This window comes from Lupinus angustifolius, chromosome LG16 (genome assembly GCF_001865875.1).
Source record: "Lupinus angustifolius cultivar Tanjil chromosome LG16, LupAngTanjil_v1.0, whole genome shotgun sequence".
Taxonomy (NCBI): Eukaryota; Viridiplantae; Streptophyta; class Magnoliopsida; order Fabales; family Fabaceae; genus Lupinus; species Lupinus angustifolius.
In genome coordinates this window covers 1,904,824-1,926,249 of record NC_032024.1, presented here as the reverse complement: position 1 = coordinate 1,926,249, position 21,426 = coordinate 1,904,824, and the positions used below count along the sequence as shown (strand labels likewise).

At 30.3% G+C, this 21,426-nt stretch overlaps 3 protein-coding genes across 6 annotated transcripts; 1 reads left to right on the top strand and 2 right to left on the bottom strand.

Moving 5' to 3' along the window:
- LOC109329874 (UDP-arabinose 4-epimerase 1-like) lies at positions 6,410-10,380 on the top strand. 2 transcript variants are annotated; one of them, XM_019563746.1, is made up of 11 exons: positions 6,410-6,591; positions 7,258-7,450; positions 7,729-7,853; positions 7,952-8,065; positions 8,148-8,255; positions 8,366-8,457; positions 8,592-8,733; positions 8,859-8,953; positions 9,233-9,362; positions 9,733-9,877; positions 9,959-10,380. In XM_019563746.1, exons 2-11 carry the CDS (start codon positions 7,390-7,392, stop codon positions 10,192-10,194), a joined length of 1,248 nt encoding a protein of 415 aa, XP_019419291.1. In that variant the 5' UTR covers positions 6,410-6,591; positions 7,258-7,389; the 3' UTR covers positions 10,195-10,380. The 2 variants fall into 2 exon arrangements, with proteins under 2 accessions (XP_019419291.1, XP_019419292.1); XM_019563747.1 differs by having other exon boundaries at positions 6,411-6,591; positions 7,407-7,450.
- LOC109329027 (ADP-ribosylation factor 1-like) lies at positions 12,171-14,928 on the bottom strand. 2 transcript variants are annotated; one of them, XM_019562688.1, is made up of 8 exons: positions 14,798-14,928; positions 13,808-13,962; positions 13,602-13,672; positions 12,998-13,117; positions 12,791-12,909; positions 12,504-12,585; positions 12,356-12,402; positions 12,171-12,301 (listed from the first exon to the last, which is right to left on the bottom strand). In XM_019562688.1, exons 2-7 carry the CDS (start codon positions 13,953-13,955, stop codon positions 12,397-12,399), a joined length of 546 nt encoding a protein of 181 aa, XP_019418233.1. In that variant the 5' UTR covers positions 13,956-13,962; positions 14,798-14,928; the 3' UTR covers positions 12,171-12,301; positions 12,356-12,396. The 2 variants fall into 2 exon arrangements, with proteins under 2 accessions (XP_019418233.1, XP_019418232.1); XM_019562687.1 differs by having other exon boundaries at positions 12,171-12,402.
- Positions 16,044-19,974, bottom strand: LOC109329592 (solute carrier family 25 member 44-like). Of its 2 annotated transcripts, XR_002105555.1 has the most exons (7): positions 19,604-19,974; positions 18,609-18,990; positions 17,825-18,021; positions 17,589-17,730; positions 17,295-17,454; positions 16,345-16,431; positions 16,044-16,313 (listed from the first exon to the last, which is right to left on the bottom strand). XR_002105555.1 is itself a non-coding variant. In XM_019563284.1 (6 exons), exons 1-6 carry the CDS (start codon positions 19,666-19,668, stop codon positions 16,406-16,408), a joined length of 972 nt encoding a protein of 323 aa, XP_019418829.1. In that variant the 5' UTR covers positions 19,669-19,974; the 3' UTR covers positions 16,044-16,405. The 2 variants fall into 2 exon arrangements, 1 of the variants encoding a protein (XP_019418829.1); XM_019563284.1 differs by having other exon boundaries at positions 16,044-16,431.

Sequence of the window (21,426 nt, the reverse complement as noted above, 5' to 3'; positions counted from 1 at the left end):
CATCACTAATTGAAGAAGAAGACATATCTATAAATACAATGTCAAATGAATATCAAAACAAAATTTTACACATCCATGTATATATGTGTGGGTGTGAACATTTGTATAAAAATAGAAAAGAAGGAAAAAAATTGTTCCTAAATTTGATATTGGCCCTACTTTTAGCATCATTGTATGTTTTAGTGGTTTGAATTGGCCCAATGAAGTTCGGACCAATCAAGCCCAGCCAAAATATTTAGACTATTTTCAAATTGCATTTTATTGCCTAAATTTCCCATTTGCTCAGGTTGTTTTGGAAATTGTAATATTTATGTACTAATAACGTAAAGATTTATATATAGTTAATATATTATCTATCATCTATTTGTATGTTTTTTATCTAAGACTTAATAATGACTAAAAACGAATAGTGAAAGATATAGTGATAATATAAAAAACTCTACGATGTATGCAATAGTCTTCTCTATTTAGCAAGCTCCACATGTGATAATATATATTTTTCAAGAGTTTTTTATAAGCTTTCAATGATTTATTGTTATTGCTTTTAGAGTGGTATTGTGCTTATGTTGCAAACAATAGAAACACCTTTATTTTCTCATCTCACTTAACCTTCACTTTAAAAAACTTGGACAACATTTTAGTCTTCTTACAAAAGTTGATAAGATGAAAATTGTACCCTTATGATTGAACTTTTAGGCATTTGCTCCATTCCAAGATTAAAGAGAAAATTAAGTTTTTGGTTATAGTTTTCTTTAAGGGCTTAGTACTTGTCAACTAATATAAGAATATGAGTCTACTTCATACTTTACTCAAGTAACAAATCAAAACAAAACACACACATTTAATATATAGGAAGAATTTAATTATACATATTGTATAGTTTCACTATCATAATCTCCTCCACACATTATAAATATTAGATATACTTCATACAAGAAGAGTAAAGAAAAAACCAAGCTTGATAGTAACATTTCATTGACTTCACTTTCCTTTATCTTCACTTTTAAAAAAAGGGGTTTGGCATAGATTTCATTGAGATTGATATATTATATATTTCCACACAATATTTTATATTAATATCATGGGAGAGTGAGTTGTCTCTTTCATATTTGGACGTTATCAAAAAAGTACAATGGCAAAATCCAAAAACACATAGATATTTCAAAATCCACCAAATTGGCTAATTTCATAATCAAATTAAACACCTATTATACAAAGTATCTAAATTAATTTGTCATTTTACCGACGTATATGATGAATAATTACACCACTTTTTATAATATATACTTCTATAATTGCACAACTTTACCATATTTATTGAATGGCAAATTAATATGCCACCTTCCTTAATGCTAACAAGAGTTAATTAATGAGAGAAAACAAAATTGTGTAGCATTTAGTGACAAATACCTCACATGCATAAACTTTTCCAATGTTGCAAGATAGGTTTTGAAGTTAGATAATATAATCACTTCCTTCTAATGTGGATAAAGGAGAATCATGTTCTCATAGGCTTAAACCAGCTTGGAATTATTTATATTCAAGTTATTTAATTTTATTTTGTGGGGTATGATATTTTGGGTTTATTTTATTTATGATTATGATATACCAAGCTTATATAGAATAAGCAATGTCATATATAGAGATATATATAATATATCTAAGAAGGTAAAGAACTAAGATGTATTTTGTAGAAATAATAATTGGAAGTTCACGTGCTTCTCAATGATTAATGAGAGTTAGGAACCAAAATCATTTTTTTGTTTGACTTTTTTATATAGAAAAATACATATAGATTATTAATATAGAAGATGGTGTTAGAATAAATGGATGAATTATTAATATTTAGGAGAAATTGTTTCCAAAATGAAAGAAGTATAGAGGAATGAGAGACCATAGAGGCACAAAAGAATATGATATATATGCTTTTGCTTTGTATTATTTTGCTCAATAAATAACTATTTAATGGGTTATTCATTTTAGCAATTTAATATATTCACATATGGAAAATGGCGCAAATGAGATTATGGGGATAATTAATATTTTTAATTAAAACATTGGCTAAGGTAACTTCAACCTACACTTTATTATATTATTTTACATACCTGGTACATATGTAGTATTTATTTAAAAGTTGCAACATGGAATTATCAGATTACTATAAAAATATTCCAAATTTGAAGTAATGGGGGCGATATATATAAAAATATTCTAAACTAGTTTTCATGCTGCTATAAAAAAATATTTTTGTCCATATAAGTAATTGGATAGTTATTCAATTATTAATTTCTCATATGATTTTGTTTACATCCATTTCACAATGATATTCGTAGTTGACAAAAATCTTTCAATAATTACAATTGTTTATGATAATATTAAAGTTAAACCGAAAAATAAATTTTGATGGGAATGATGATTATTGAACTTAGACTTTGGAAAATAATAATTATAGACCAAGAGGCTTAGAAGTTAGAAGCCAATGTGACATTTTCTTTAATTAGTTAAAAATATATTTTATTATTAAATTTTAAATATAAATACTTTTTTCAACCAATCAAATAAAATGACATATAGAATGACACACTCATTTAATATAACAGATGTCGACTTTAGTTTAAAAGTCAACTATAGTCTAGTCTAATTTGTTAGTTAAAATTGAACTCAAAGTTTAGTATAATTCATGTTTGTTTAGGGTTATAGAAAAAAAAGTCAATTAAAGTGAACGAGTTGAGAAATCAAATTATACTAATATAAAATCAATTTATTTTTTAAGGAATTTAATTTTTGATAAACTAATTAGTGTTTGAAATCAAAAATTTCAGTGACCGAAGCTTAACTGAATTTAAGCCTTACTCAAACTTGTCTCTTAGATTTTAATAACTTCAATGAAAGCATTGTCGTATAATAATGACCAACAGACATTGGTTTTAAGTGGTACATATTTAATTACCCTTTAATTACTCTTAACTTCACCTACTTGTGGATGTTTTCGACTCGAATAAGATTACATCCGATGTAAGGATACTTATAAGAAACAAAAAAAATTTGTCTATAATAATGACTCGTCCATCTTATATCGTAATTTGAATACATATTTCTTTTTCTTTTTTCATTTGATATACATCCCTAAATTAATGATATCTTGCCATAAACATGATGCCCTACATGGACAGAAAAGGTGTGATTATGATAGAGAATTTAGATCTTTTATTTCATTCCTCTATTTATCACGAATACAGTTTTGACAAATATGCAATGTTATTAATATTATATCAGTTATTAAACCGGTGAGATATTTGTATAGTAATATATTGATTTAATTGGTAGTTTATTAATTAAATTTCATATTGGTGAAATTAGATATACATGTATTTGATATTAATATTAATGTTGAAAAATCTAAAGAAGATAATAATAACTTGTATTTATAAAATTTGGTAAAACAAAAAATATATCACGTGATGGTCAACCATGTTTCAAAAGTATAAAGATGTTTTAGTTACGTGTTTGATCCCCATACCAACATTTTGGTAAAAATAAGTCATTTTCATTAAAAAATAATTTTAAATGAAACTGATATGATTGATACAATTCAACTAAAATTGACTATGTGACCGGTGCAATAACATGATTAGTATAATTGTTATACCATATTGGTATTGAGACTGATTAACTGTCGAACCGACCAACACAAAATGGTTTTAATAACATTGCAAGTATGTATCAAATAAATATTAAGTTATTATTTAATTTAATATTATTACACGTGGTAATATTTGATTAATTGAGAAAAAAAAGATAGAGATTATTTTGATATAGATGATTTCTATTCTAAGATGGACCTCTTTAAAATCCATTCCAAGATCATGCAAATTGTTAATAATAGTAACAATTTTTTTAATTGAGAGAACAATTTATAAGTTTTTGACACTTCTTCATCATTTAAAAAATAATTTAAAAATCCAATCCCTTGCTAACAATGAAAATTAAGACAATGCTAGACAGTAATACCAGTTTAAAGGTATATAAAATATTCAGAAATATTAGCATTTAGTCATCCACTCTCTCAATATTTGTCTTTATATTTATTTAATTAATTGTACATATAAAATATCATTTTACCAAAAGGATCAAGATCCTCTTCTGTATTAGAAAGAGAAATGCATAAAAATTAAAGAGAAAAATAACATTAAATGATATATTTGCTCTTAAATGTGAGGTGATAATATTTTACTCTAAATGTAAAATGGAAAATAAAAATTTGTTAGGGAGATGATTATTTTTGTTACCAAAAGTACTTTTTTTTCCAGGTAAACAATAGGAGATTGTAGCTCAATGTGAAATTTTATAGACGAACAAGATCTGCTATGTTATATAAGACTGAATATTAGATAAAAAATTATCAAAAAGAATACAATTTATGCAATGCATATAAGAATGTTATGTTGAATGCGTAAAATTTTTGTACAATATAGGGTTAGAAATAAGTGAATTAACTAGAAAGTTAAAGTTCCTCATTTTGTAGAAAAATTGTGGAATCATGGATTAGGAAATCAATATGTGTCAAATTAAATGGGGTTAAACTCATTCATAAGGGAGGATGAAGATTGAGAAAAAATATAAGTGAAATAATTAAGAAAAATTTAAATAGTAATGTTTAGTCAATAAATTAATTTATGATTGAACACTTTTAAGAATACAATGTTGAATAAAACGCCCAATTCCCATATAAATGAAGAGATAATTACAATTGAATACAAAAGAATAAAAGTAACCATGTGATAGTAATTATTTTCAGATTTCGTATTGTAAATTAATGAATATTTACAGTTTTAATTTATGTTTTATGTTTATTAAATAAGTATATAGAAAATTATGGCTAGATAAAACAATTATCCTTTTTCTGGACCAATAATCTATTTTATGACAATATAAATATATAGAATTTAAAATAATAGTGCAGAAATATAGATATAACAGTATATAATTTTTTTTTTTGAAAAGCACAAAATAGGGAGTTCTTATAACAAAGAGTAAATTTAATATGTACCCAAAAAAAGATTATGTACCCCAAAAAAGAGTAAATTTAATACAAAATGGAGTAAAATTTTGAAGTCAATAAATTTATTTAAATTATTAGTTACTTTATGTTATTAATCTCTTTGAATTAAACCACACTTAAATAAAGAAACAGAAAATGTGTCATTGTATAATTAACTTAAGACCAAAATTAAATGAATTTTCAAAGTCAAAACTGAAATAGAGAATTTTTGTCATCAACCCTTTTCATTTTATACCAAAACTGAGCGAATTTGGAAAGTAAAAAACATATTTAATTATTATTATTATTTATTAGTTATTATTTTGCAGTCAATTCCTTTGAATTCAATAATAATAAACAATAATAGTTATAATATTTCTCTCCTTCTCACAAAATTTTCATCCTCATTATTTAGCTTTGCACACTCGATCCAAATGTTATTTTTATCCAATATCTCTAAAATATTATTTTTTATCAAATATCTCTAAAATATTATTATTTTCAACACATGGCGTCCACTCCATTTTGCATATTGTTAAGAAAAGAGAAAAATAAATTTGTAGTTAGATCAACGAACTAATATAATCATGTCATGTAAAAACTAACTTTGAAAATAAATAGTTTGTTATCAAAATAAGATGAAAAAAATGAAGAGTTTAATATGTATTGATATAAAGATTTATTAAAATCATTGCATCATTTATTGTCTATTTATATTACTTTTATTTAAAATTAATGATAATTAAATATAAATGGTGATTGACTGAGTAAAAAATCTTACATTATCAATAGATATATCTTTTTCTTAAAATAAATAACTAAATAAGAGTAAAGAATCCACACTAACCATTTTACCTAATAAACATATTAGGATTTTATTATTATTTAAAGAAATAATTACTTATATTTAATAAACGCTTAATATGGATTCAATACATTGAACTATTATCTTTTCATAAAATTAATTACTAAGATGTGAAATAAGTATTATTGACGTACTCATATAATAAGTAGATGATAATAAAAACATGAAAATAAAATTGTGAGTTGTCCGACAACTTTATGCTACTCCATGTGCTAGGACGTGTGTGATTGACTAAAAAAATATTTAATAATTATAATTTTATTTTAAATAATTTTTTTAATCAATCAAAGTTAATGATATATGAAATATACAACAAAAAAAAGTGAGAGAACAAATGTGTTATGAAAATAAAGAAAGAATAGAAAAGGAAAATAGAAGTATGATATTGTTTGATTGCATGTTTGTTTGTTTGTTTGACTGTAAAAGCATTGACAAAATGGAAGATACAGAGAATTCTTCACCTATTACTATTAGAACCCTTCCTTCTCCTTCTCTCACTCCTTTTCTCTCATTTTCCACACCACACAACACCCTTTCTCTCTTTTCATTCTATCTTCTCTTCTATACCCATTCTCTCCTTTTTCACATTTTCTCTTTCTCTTTATTCTAATTATACTACAAACTGTTAAAGTTCTACTCTTTTTTGAATTACAAGATCTTATGCTCTTCTGGGCAATTCTATAAGGTTGGTCATGCTGCTGAACCAAAAGGGTTTTGTCTGTTTTTGAATTTGAATTGTTGGTTGGAATGATCATATTTTTTTCTTTGCTTTTGTTTGCCTCTCATGTGTTTGATCTTGAAACTGTAGTGTTTTGGATTTTTTGTTCCAACTTCCAACTATTGGGTAAAGGTTTAAAATTTGAATGCTTGATGTATTTTTTGAACACTTGTCAAGGGATGGAAAGTGGTCCTTTGTTTCCCATGTGTTTTTCTGCCTGACATAATCCGACACATAATTCATATGCATGTCTATTACCAATGTTGTGAAATATGTTGCATAGGGTGTCTTTTTTCTAGCTTTGTCATATATGTTGCATGTCTTTTGTTTCCTTTCCATATCACATTATCTTCTTCTTCTGGGATTATCTAGATCTTGCATTTCTAGATATGTTCTTTCATCATTAGAGGGATTCTTTTTTGTTGGTTAATGTTTTATGTTCTTTAGTATCTGAACTTTTCAACCCCTTTTTTTTCCAACTTTCCATTGAGGCCTACAATTGGAATTGTGTTCCTGATTTCATTTTTACCTTTTATTTTGCTTCAAAGCCAACCCCTTTACCTTTTTTTGTGTGTATCCCAGGGTCATACATTTATTTTTGTTCTGCTGATTTTTCATTTTTAACATCTTCAGGGCTGTAATCGTTCCCGGGTGAAAAAACTTATTTGGTCTGGTTTTGACTGTAACATATCACTCAAGACCCTTCCGCAGACTGGAGCTTGATGTGATTATTGATCTTGGGGAATAATACCTTATTGATTCCAAATGCTAAATTTTGGCAGGTCCAGAACTCAGTCTAGGGCAACCAGGTCTATTTCAATGGGAGGTAAGGTTATGTCTTCCAAATTTGAACCCTAATGGCAATTTAACCGCTTCCCTGTTTATATCACATGCAGTTTGTTTACCTAAAGTATTATCAATTTATAAATAAGAATTGAAAAGTTGTATTTTCTTGCGCTTGAGTGAGAGCATAGGATAGTTTTGATGCAAGAATATGTCATAAGGCATCTGTAAATTCATTAATTTCCGAAGTTCTGTGATTTATTTCATATTGCTTTGTTGTTTACTAATTACGTATATCCTTATAATTGAATTCTCTTTTAGGAGTGGATTATGTGGATCCAAAAAGGAAGGGCAACTTTGTTGGAAAAGTTTTTCTTGCTGCAGTGTTGACGACACTATGCATCATCGTGATCAAAAGATCTCCATATTTGAACTCCCCGAGTCCGGTAAATCCCTATATCCCATGATTTTCTTATCATTTCTAAATCTATAGATGTTTTACCCTTTTATTCATTTTTTCTCTTTTGCTTTTTTTTTCTTTCAGTTTTCCATCCATGAACCAGGGGTCACTCATGTTTTAGTAACAGGAGGTGCAGGCTATATTGGCTCACATGCTACCCTACGACTTTTGAAGGATTCTTATCGTGTCACCATTGTGGTATTTCTCTTTATCATATGAAAAAATTTCTCCGGTGAAGTCAAGTACACTGCTTTGGACATAACAAATTTTCTCCTGACAGGATAATTTGTCACGAGGAAATTTGGGTGCTGTTAAGGTTCTTCAGAACTTATTTCCAGAACCTGGAAGGCTTCAATTTATATATGCTGATTTGGGAGATGCAAAATCTGTATCCTTACAATCTTTCTTAGAAGAAATGTTTTAAGTTTTAAATTTTAACTTTGATTGAAGCGTATGTTAGAGAATACCAAAAAAATTGTATACTTAACTGGTTATCAGGTCGATAAAATATTTTCAGAGAATAAATTTGATGCTGTGATGCACTTTGCTGCTGTTGCTTATGTGGGAGAAAGCACACTTGACCCTCTTAAGTAAGCACTTGTAGCTTTTATTCAGGGACATTCCCAGTTGAACAAGTTGTGAAAGTAGCATCTTCGTTCAATTTCCGAATTTTCCGCTCAACTAATGTAGTATGGATAACAATATTATATGAACTCTGTTACAGGTATTATCACAATATTACGTCAAATACATTAGTGGTATTGGAGTCTATGGCTAAACATGGTGTGAAGACATTGATATATTCTAGCACATGTGCGACATATGGGGAGCCTGAAAAGATGCCTATTACAGAAGTAACAGAACAGGTGAAAAATCTAAGAGTGATTGAACTTGTGGACTTCGGTTAAGAACTATTTTTCTCCATCGTATCCTGCAATGGCTTTGATACAGATGAGAAGGTAATGCTAAAATTGATGCTCTTCCATTTCAGAAACCAATTAATCCATATGGAAAAGCCAAGAAGATGGCAGAGGATATCATACTCGATTTTTCCGAAAATTCCAAGATGGCAGTGATGATTCTGAGGTTTATATTTTGCAATTACATTTCTGATTTCTCTCTTATTTTAAATAGCTTTTACATATCTTGTTCAATGTACCCTTAGTTTCTTAAATTGTTAATGATTCTTAAAATGTCTCAAATATATGGAAACCTTGCAAGAGGTGCAATTTTCGACTACTGGTACATGGTTTGAGGCCTGACTTTGGATGAATGATAACTAATTGATGGAACTTGACTTCAATATAATAATTCAGAATCAGCTTTGGTGATAATTATTTATAACTTTTCTTTGGGAGCATACAGATACTTCAATGTCATTGGATCAGATCCAGAGGGAAGATTAGGTGAGGCTCCAAAACCTGAACTGCGAGAGCATGGTCGAATTTCAGGTGCCTGCTTTGATGCAGCTCGTGGCATTACACCTGGCTTAAAGGTATATTAGCTAATATTGCCATTTTTACTTTTGGCTAATCTGTGTCTGCTTTAGTATCCAAATAAGATATTGGCTTGGTCATAACATTCCTGCAAAGTAGTGTGTGCTTGTGTCTTTTTAGCCGCTAGAGCTTATCGTAATTGTAATTCTTTTATACTGAAAGTTTTGGTAAATAGCTATTTATTTATTTACTCTTTTAGTTTTGGCCATAAGTAAGTTTTATATGTACTTTATTTAAATTTTAAAGAAGCTTGAGCTATTTAATTTTCCATTACATTGAACACTCGTCTATTTGGTCATTAGTCAGCTTTCTTCCCATGCTTGGACGCATCCGAGGATTTTGTTTGTTAACTGATGTTCCACCTTGCAGGTTAGAGGAACAGACTATAAAACAGCTGATGGAACATGCATAAGAGATTATATTGATGTAACTGACCTGGTTGATGCTCATGTCAAAGCTCTCGAAAAGGCAAAGCCTGCTAAAGTCGGAATCTACAATGTTGGCACTGGGAAGGGTAGGTTTTACACTTAGAATTTATGAACAATGGTGCTTTGATTTTCTTGAAAGTTAATTCACATATTTCTTTGTTTATCAGGTAGATCAGTGAAGGAGTTTGTTGATGCTTGTAAAAAGGCTACCGGGGCAGACATCAAAGTCGACTTTCTTCCTCGTCGGCCCGGTGATTATGCCGAGGTGTACAGCGATCCTACTAAGATCCTACTTGAACTGAATTGGACTGCACAACACACTGACCTGAAAAAGAGTTTACAAGTGGCATGGAAATGGCAGAAAGCTCATCGCGATGGTTACGGCATTTCATCTGCAATATGAAGTTAATAGAGCTTTAGCATGGAAACCATATCAGCTGCCCTTCTTTTCTATTGCTCACATGGGCTGAGGATTATTTGTGCCCAGGGAGTTAGTAGTTCATTTATTAGATTCAGTTACCTATATGTATTCAACAGATGATGATTCAATAATATAATAATGCCAGGGCTCTGGTATAGCTTTCTTCTATTTTTTGATTCTTCCTTTACATTCCAACCAATCACTCTATCAAATATTTGATGACATTCTACCCTAGTCAAGCTAATGCTGCATTAAAAGGGTGTCTCAATGCACGAGACTCTCACTAAGCAGGGTCTATGGAGGGTAGATGTATGCAGTTATGAACCCGTGATCTCATGGTCATTGAGCAACAATATTACTGTTACGCCAAACTCACCCTCTAAACTAATGCCACATTTCCAGAATTTATTTCTTAAACCCTGTCATATACGGATATACCAGACTTTCTGGACATTTATTGGGCAAAGTACCATACTTTGAAAAAATGTTGCTTGTGGGTGTACACTTGTGGACTTTAAGATAAGTTACAATATAAAGAACTTTAAAGTGTTTTAACTTTCTTGTGGAACATACCAGTGGTTCAAACCAAAAGAGAAAATAGTAAACTTTATTTTGCTGTTATAATAAATATTGAGATGTCCAAACTATGAAATATGTCTTCCAAAAAAATATCTCTACCACATTATTTCTGCCAAATATGTGATTATTGCTCTACATTGAACTTCAGAAAAAATATGGTCCAAAATTGAGAAAGGCCATTTCAATAAGTTTAAAAAACAAGCTATTAATGCAAAATTCTATCAGAAGTTTCAAAATAAATTTGAAAGACATGATTGTCTAAATTAGGAACTGTAACAGTTTGCACATGAAAGGCTGAAATGTAATTCAGTTGCCTTAGTTATGTGTCTCCTTTGAAAGGAACAACTTGATCCCACCAATTAATTTGGCCTATATTTCATTTTTTGTACATTTATTTTTTACTAAACAGAGATTCACTCTAGAATTTCTCCTAGTACTTACGTTATTTTCGATGCTCTTTATAACAGTTTTATTGTTTGGTAAATGTTTTTATCATTTGGTTGGTGGTATTGGTGAGTCAAAGTAACTATCAAATACAATAAACTAGTAGTTGGTAGATTCCTTAAATAAAGTATACATATGAAAAAGTGTATAAATGAAACTGTGCAAATAGACATGTTTCTTGCTGTTACTCAAGATTGATACTACAGCCAAATCAAGCAAGCATTGGGTAGTTGAGTGAGGGTGTGATCCTGATCTATGCATCTGGATAAATATTTGCAAATTCAACGCCGCGGTTGATGAAGGTGTCACTCACGCTCGATCACTAGCGAGTGTTGAATTATACTTACCTAAAATTATCTTTATTAGTGTCAAATTGTATATGGCATTTTTTAGAGTCTAGAGCAAATTAGTGCCTTAAACATTACTACCATTATTGTCTTCAAGGAGGTCTTCCAAAAGTATAACAAACTTCTCCAATTCCACTACTAAATTACACTTCATTTTTTCATGCTTTTGTTTCAAACTTTTTGTTGAAGATATTAACCCATGTAAGTAAGTATAACTAAAGCACAGGCTCAAAAACTATACTCTATCCCTTTATGAAATTAGTTCATTGTTTTCACAAGTGAGCTCTTATTAATTTTATCTCTGTTTATTACATTAGATCTTTTAAGACCTTCATGAAGTAAACTTTTTGTCCTTTTAATGTTAGATTCTGATATCTAACTCTCTCTCATATGAAACAAAGTAGTATCAATGCAAGGGGGAGAAAAGTAAAATCCATTTTCAATGGTGAGAACATCCTACATTATCTTTTGTTCCATGTTAAATGTCATTTATCATTACTTGATATGAGTTGTTTATAGAGTAAAAATAATTGTTATAGAAGTTGTGGTAAAAGTGTGATATAACAAAAGTGAGGAAAAACAAATGTGGAAATACAAAATGTGGAATACAACACTTTAAGCAGACTTGTAGTCCAGTAGTTTCATACATGGATAATATTTATTTGAACCAAAACCTGATTACAAAGGACAAATGATAATTGTTATATCATAAAAGAACAGAAGCAAAAAGAATTACAACAGAATTGATGCCTATAATCCGAAAATCAGTTGTCATGAACAATTTGGAAAAGTAATCAGCACCTCCATGATATCTCTAACCCTGAAAGAAGAGAGAAAGCAAATGATAAAAAACAGTAGTAAGAAAATAAGAAAGACTATAAAGTTTAAACCTTGGCTTCAGACTAAAAAAATATAAGAAACCTTGCTAGAAATGTTATTTGAAAGCCAGTCTAGTCCCTCGTATAACCCTTCACCTGAAGTAGCACATGTACTTTGGATATACCTGTGATAAATATACATATACATATTTCAGTTATGTTTAATGGTTTGTCAATGAATATGATTTATGATAGAGCATTACAACATCATTCGATTCATGTAGCCGACCCCACATAGTGAGATTAAGGCTTGATTGTTGTATGTTTCAGTTATGCTTAAAGTTGGGTGAGTAAGAGTATAAAGGGTCCTTGTTTATCAACTTAACTTACCAGTGGCGTTGTCTTAGAGAGTGTAGACCAAGCTTATCAGTAATCTCAGCAGCATTCATTGCATTGGGAAGATCTTGCTTGTTTGCGAAAACAAGCAGAACAGCTTCCCTTAATTCATCCTGTACATGAGAAATAAAATTAGATTAGCAGCGAAGTTTTCATAAGTGCAATTACTTTATTCCTAACAGAACTAAATATCTCTTTTACCTCATTCAGCATTCTGTGCAATTCATCTCTGGCCTCAACAACACGATCTCGATCATTGCTGTCCACCACAAAAATAAGCCCTTGTGTGTTCTGGAAGTAGTGTCTCCACAAAGGTCGAATCTGAAACAATTACCACATGCTATTACAATTATTATTTAGCTAACCCACCTAGTGGAATTAAGACTTAGTTTTTGGTTGTCGTATTACTAATATCATTTGAAACAAAAGAATTAAAATCTGAGGTGATAGTCATTTTTCGATAATTAGATAATGAACTACACATGCACCAATGTTGAAAAATACAGATATACAAGAAAGAGTAGTTGCTATATGCTATTGCAGACCACTTTGCAACATGGTTTGTGTGTCAGTAAATTCAAGTTCAAGACAATGCTAAATTTCAACAAGGGATAGTGGAGTACCTAACATGAACCACTATCAGTATCAAGAACTTCAAATACCAATCTTTCAAGGAGCATAGTTAAAGACACAAAACACAAATACTACATGATATGGATATTGTTTATAGGGAAAATTTTAAAAATAATTCAAAGATATATATACACAAAAATATCATAAAATTATGGAAGCATCTAAAAATCACCTTATCTTGACCACCAACATCCCATACAGTGAAGCTAATGTTTTTATACTCCACAGTTTCCACATTAAATCCTGCAAAGATGATTAAGTAACCATTCAATCCAAACAGGGTAACAATAAGTTGTATAATCCAAACTAATCATATAAGTTTGGTTTATTAATTCATTTCACATGTGACATATGATTATAGTAAAAAACAAAACATACCAATGGTAGGAATAGTGGTGACAATCTCTCCCAATTTGAGTTTATACAATATTGTGGTTTTACCAGCAGCATCAAGACCAACCATCAGAATACGCATCTCTTTCTTAGCAAAGAGACGAGAGAAAAGCTTCCCAAAAGACAACCCCATTTTTTATCTGTCATACCAATAACACAATGTGGACTAAGGCATCAAATGCTAAATCTAATATGTGTTAGCATTAGCTTATTTTGTATTTAGAACAAATAAATAACTTATAATCAAAAGCTTAAGATATTACCTTTTGAAGATTTGCCTTATTGTAATTGTCAGAAAGTCATATGGTATACATAACAAATGAAGATTAAAATTTTAAATTTTTTATAGAACACTAACCTAAGTAATAATGGCTAACCCAGAATTCCATGATTTGAAGGCAATGAATATTTGATCATATGTTTAGAAAATAAGAAAACTTCAAAAGTCACTTTTGTTTTTAAAATTTAAGGGAATGATTAAAATTCTGGTTGCAAAATCATGAAATGAATGTGACATGATTGTATGATCAGCATTATATGAAGAGAAATCACTTATCCCAAAAAGTCATGTCTTTTCCGTCTCTATCCAATTAAATTGTACAAATTAATATAATTCTGCATTTATGATTTTTTTTTAGTTAATTGAATGAAACATTGTAATTGGTGGGAGACACCATTGCCAACACAAACAGGAAAAAACAGAGGATCTTCATTCACATTATATATCTCTTGAGCACAATCCAAAAACAGCTAAGTGGCTCAATTTCATGTAATCCAAACAAGAAAAAAAGCAATCTAATATCTCATTTTCATTTCATTATTAATCACAAGCAGAAATGAACAGAAAATGAATTTTTTTGATCAAATTGGTCATTACTTATAATACACATTTCAGAATCAAATACATTTGAAACAATAAGGAATCGAATTGTATGAAATGAATTAGAGCAATACATAAAAAAGAGAAGAACTTACGGTAATGGAAAAAGGAAAAGAGGAGAGAGATAAATGAAGATTGGAGGAGATTCAGATTGAAAGGAACAATATCAAATATCAATTTTTCTCTATAAAAGGGTACACCAAAATAGGAATTCAAATATTAAACTTAACTAAGTACTTTTCTTATTTGAGAAGAAATCAAGGGCCCAATTATAATATGCCATTTCAAGTTTCTAATTCGGTCATTAACTTTATATTTATCTATAATCATAGCATATATCAAGGTTCTACTTCCACTCTAGTAGATGTGATTAGAGATAGCAAAATGGATCGTCCGACCTGTTTTGCCTGCGCCCATAAATATCCAAAAAATTTAAGCGGATGCGAGCATGTACGGGTTGACTTAACGAACAAAATTCAATGTCATACCTGTTTTAAAACGGGCTTGTGGGCGACTCGCGGACATTGCTGAATAATTAAAAAAATATATAATAAATAAAATTAAATTAAATAAAGTAGTCGAAGATAAAAAATTAACCAAATTTTTTATATTTTATATAAAGTTTAATAAATCATTTTAGATCACAATTTTTTTAGTAATTAAAAATCGCATTTAATCATAACTTATTTAAAACTTTCTTACTTTTTTTCCATAAATTATATCTATGAGCCCGCATTGCCTAATGAAAATGTCAGTGAACTTAACAAGTCGGACAAATGTGCAAAATTCATATGTCTTGTGTGCAAAAAAATGCAGGTTATAGATGCACGTCCCTAAGCGTTACCCATTTTACCATCCATAGATGTGACATGGGACAATTGATTCATTTTATTAGTCAATATACAATAATTGGTTCTTCTAGTTTATATTCATCTTTCATATTTAATAAATAAATAATGAATAATTTATCTACACATTGACATGAATATTATATTATAAAGTAACTTAATTTTCTAATTAACCAAAAATGAGAAAAGATCTGTGAATAAAAAATACATACTTTGAAATGAAATGAAACACGGTTTTCTTTTAAACAGGAATATTAGCAGTTTAGAATAAACATTGCAAAGTTTTTATATGGCCATTACATTATGTATATTAATTTTATTTAATAGGCATTGTAAAACAATGCATAAACATTATATTGTACTTGAAATAGCACAATTCTCATTTTCCACCACTTACAATAACCAAAATTTTGCCTTTGACATTTTTCAATATTCCTATGCAAATCACTTATTCTTTTCTCAATGCAACATGCCAATATCTCTGCTACTACAGTATTCAATGTGCAAACAAACAATAGATTCAAGCTACCTAATTCCAAAACAATTTCCAACATTAAATTCCTAAGATCAATAATCTTACATAAGACACAAACATTCCTATGAATTTACATTACAGCATGTAAGTAACAAAAGATATGTTCTCAGAAGAAAGAATATTGAGAAGGAGTGCCACATCTTTGAGAATAGTCTACATTCATCAGGCCTTGCAATATACTACATCATGCAGTGTGCTTGAGGGTGAAGGTATCCATCAATTTGCTATGTCTCAACACACAAGCTAAACATGCTACAATGACGTGCCTCGAATCGTTGCCATGGCCCGGATAGTACTGTAGCACTTGTTAAGGGAAAACCTCAGCTTGGTTGCACTGATAATCTCTCTGTTATAAGGGATAAGAAGAGAACAAATAAGGATTAGCTATATCAGAATGAAGCCTCCAATTTATCAGAATGGCTTGTCCGGATCCTAAAACTAAGAGTCGGTTTGCGAGTTGAGTTTTGAAGGGAAAAAATGGAAAGAGAAGGCTTGTGAGCCATGAAATACACTTGTGAATAGCTCTGAAGCATTCATTTTCCCTTCCTTCCATTTCAAAACTCAACTTGCAAACATATCCTAAAAGATAAGAGTACCATTCAGGTCACATTAAGGACAAAGAAACTTCACAAATCACAAGCATAGTAGTTGTTATACATTTAAAGAAAGACTTACACTAGTGCATCTTTGTCATACATCCGGCAAGTAAGGAGGTATTCGGCTTGATATGTTTTCACTAACATCTATAAGAAAATGTCACCTTATTTTCATTTGTTCAGTGTTTTTATACTTTTCTAAAGGGAATGATGAAAACAAGGAAAAAAGTTGTTTTCACCAGTTCCTTCGCAGTTGAAAACAATGAAGAAAACTAAAACAAGGTATTGTTTTGCAACATTAGTAAAAACATACCAATTGAGAGTTAAAGTAAAAACAATCCAAATACCACCTAAGAGTTGAGGAAACAAGTAGTTAACATTGTCAGTACTAAACTCATACAGTGATGAGGGGGTGAGGGAGGAAGATGTTACATTCAAATTAAATAACTAAAGTTAAAAACTTGCTTAAAGTCGAGAACTTCCGCATGTAACCGAAAGCTGAAATCACATTATGTGAAAAACATGCCATAATAAAGGGCATTGCAGCTGATATCAACTAGTCATTCTAAAAGTGAATCGATGCCAAAAAAAGAAAAAGAAAGATTTGACATACTTATCAGTTCATAAGTAACAATCATTGTTGTTCCATACAGTGACATATTTAAAAACCGAGGTCCAAACCCACGGTAAAATCCCCACCATCCATCTTCCTTGAGGAGAGTCATCGCTGTCTTTAGTACTGATGGTCTTCCAGAACCATAGTTATCCATAACCTTTGTGCAAATCCAAAATAACCATAATAAAGTCAGGAAAAAAGGGAGGAACATTGCTCAACCAAATGCCAATTTCAGGTACTAAAAATCTCTTATTAAGTAACACCAAATTTAAAAAAACAAGTTTCGTATACCTGAAGACGTGTTTTTACAGTATCAATGGGAGTAGTAATAACAGAGGAACACGCACCGGCCACCATCCCTGCTGTAGCCTGTACTATCACCATTTCCACATTTTTAGGTTTGTTCTCCATATCATCTTTGTAACCGAAACTCCTATAATCAATAAGCATGCACGGATTAAAATGAGAAAGGAAACAACTCTTAAAAATTTAGTACATTGGTGTAAGACATGATCACAGGAATATACCTCCAAAGTATGTGTTGTGCTGCGCCATATGAACCCCACCAAAGTGCAGATGCTGGAGACTGGTATACAGCTGTTAATCCAAAACCTCTATACAAGCCACGGAAACCCTCAGCTTTCACAACTTTACGGATAACATCAAATGGTCCTCTACAATTTGTAGTTCCAGGAAGACCTTGTACCATTAGCCTCTGGCAGATCTGAGAAAACGTTGAACAAAATTATTGGAAAGAATACTATTTAGCTAATATAATGGCAAAAGCATATCTATGGCTCTTTTATTTGTAGACAAATGACAACCCAGCTTCAAAGCATCTAGCAGCAGCCAAAGTACAATTTGCCCAGCATACCCGGCTATTTTTTTTAAATATCACTATCATTAAAAGAGGTGAAATGATAGATGAGCAGCAAAAGAAGAAAATAACATTATTCATTCCCGGCTAACTTTCGTGATAACCACTGTCAAAATAAAAAACAGATGAGCCGAGAAAGAAAACAGAGCCATGAACCGTTCTTCGGAAGATCTTTGTAAATTGGAAAGATAACCTACAAAGTTTATAAAATGATACAAACAGCTTCAAGAAGAGCAATTGCATTCATTTTTGTGTTGAATTAATAAGGTATTGTTAACAGACCAATTTGTTGGCATGTCATTATCCAGGACTTATACTAATCCATCTTTCGCCTTCTAAATCTTACTTTTGCATCAAAAAAATATATGATAAATAGAAACAAGCGAACAAGAAATGAGACAGAATAGATCGGAGTTTGAAGTAAGATTATATACCACGTCCAAAGGCACAAAGTACACACAAGAGACCAGATTTGAAACCATGCCAGCCACTGCATTTGCAAGACCAACACGCGATGCTTCTGGTATATCTTTACCTTCAGTGTATTTTAACATCATGTCTTTTGACATCTCGAGAGATGTAAGAGCTAGGACTCTACCAGGCATTGATCCAATAGCAGAAGTTCCAAAACCTCTAAAGATTCCAGGAATACCATCCCTCCTCAAAATGCGAGTGAATACTGACATTCCCGACATTTGTGAAAGTCCGGATCCAGCTACTTGCATTCTTGTCTTTACCACTGCTGTTGGATGAAGCAAGCCTGATTGAGCAGTAAAGAGAATGGCACCAATAATATGGAACTTAGTCTTATCCAACCTAATTTGAAACCATTGGGATTACAACAATATTAGTTCGAAGCCTACTTCATTTCGCACATCAAGATAAAATTCATATCGAAAAAACACATTTTTAACATAGTAAAACAAAATAAAACCACCACCACCACCAACAACAACAACTAACCTTTTCCTCACTACATGGATAAAAATGTCCATCATAAATTACGTTTATAGATAAACCGCTTAAAGTTAAATCCTTCTAAGGTAGCATTTATATCTTGCATAGTTTTGAGCACATTTTGGAAATGTGATGCCAATTATGTAAAAACATTCCGACCTAAAAATGTGGCAAAATCCAATTTTCTAGTTTCTTCACAAATGGATGCCCATAAACATTTATACATTTCCCATTATTTTTCCTATTTTTCTATCAAATATAAAAAACAACCCAAATACCAAACACTAATATTTTCGCCTATAACTTTTCACAATCTTCCTCTGCCACTATGTTTCACATCTACCTATATTACTCTTTCTTAATGGAACTCCTAAATGGTTTCTACCCACATAAAAAAATCAACTTTAAAGAACAAATACTTGAACTGCACAAAAAAACACATGAAAAAAACATAGAAAGCAAAAAAAAAGACCTATTCCAATTGATATCAGTATCAGCAAGGGCCAATTGTGGGGTTGTAACAGCATCAGCTTCCATAGCTTCAAAACAATGTTTCTTTGTTATGTCTCACAAAAAATGAAACTTTTTCCCAATGCTGTGTTTTTCTATGCTTAATAAAGTAATAGTAACCGACTTTGTTTCTTTTTATGGAGGAAACAATGGTAACCGATTACATGCTCCAGATTGTCCAAGTCTTCAACTTTCTATGTGTCCTGTTCCTTTTGACTCTTCTCATTGGATCCATAACCCTCTCCATTTTTCACACACGAAAATCAACCTCAATGTTCTTCACTTCAATTTGGGTTTAGGGTTCTAAAGGCAAGATTTAAAAAAGTGTTTTTTTGTTTCCCACATGTATACTGTCCGAGCCAAAAACATCTACAGGTACGTGGTATGTGGGCTAACTCTCCCGACAAACATCTTTTTATCTACAAGATTCAAACCCGACATTGCTTAAGGGAATCAAGCATATACCAACACTCATTGGTTTTGGTATTTAGAAGAGTGTTTGTGTTTGTTTCATATTAGTATTTTTCAACAAAATTAATTTTTTAAGGTATAATTATAAGAACCTTTTGAAATATTGTTTGTATTTAATCTTTTTTTATGGTATCATTTTTAAAATTTTAAAGTATATTAATTTATTTTCTTCCCAAAATATCTTTAATGAAACCACGGTTGGAAACAACATTGTTCACGCGAGGAGGAATTATTTCGTGATTTGAGTTAAATGTAAGATATTTTTCAAACTCAAACTCAACTTGAGTTCATAAATTGTTCACGTTAGGACTTTATTGTTAGTTTAATTTATTAGCTCTATTACTTCAATGCATTAATTTAAATGATGATTTTTTTGTTTAATATGTATAGACTCTTTAATATATATATATATATATACATATATTTACTTTGTATATATTATGTATAATTGAGTCAATTAATAAACATAACTCTAAATAAACAATATTTGGCTAAAATTTAACTCATTAAATTAATGAGTTTAGTTTTTAGTTTGATTTCAACTCATTTAAGCTAAGAATCAAATATGAACGGAGGTTAGTTCAAGTGATACATGATTGATTTCTCTTAAGCAAAGTCTCGAGTTCGAGTCTCGTGGATAAAAAATGTCCGCTGAAAGAGTTAATATTACATACCTATGGATGTTTTCGGTTCAGACATAACTGCCTCTATTGCGAAGATATTTATGAGAAACAAAAAAAATCTAAGAACCAAATTTATTGAATTAAATGATAAGTCAAATTTCAAATGAATATAAAATTGTTTTGTTTCGTTGAACCATAAATGAAACTGATTAGTTAATAGGAAAGTACTAAAAAGATTCATATACAATGGACCCCAATAATTAGACCAGGGTGTAATAAACATAAATATGTCACCAACCTCCATAAAATCGTCTTAATTTTAACCAATGCAATAAATAAAATAATTTAAATTAAAAAATCCCTTTAAACTAAAAGTATGAAAGAAATCACAAATTGAATGAAATTTATTTTATTAACCTCTTGCCCTTCATGCTGTAAATTTTATTTATACCCTCGATCACCATTGGAGATAAGTTTCGATAAAAACAACTTATATACATCTATTTTTGGGACCAATTTATTCTCTAATATTTATGTTGTATATAGATATTAGATAACATTCACTCATCACAATTTTTCATATATGAGTAGTACTAGACTTAGTTGTGAGCTAATGGGTTTGATAGAAGGATGATCGGAAATTCCTACAACAATACTAATAGAACTTGATTGTGAACAAATGATACTTTTG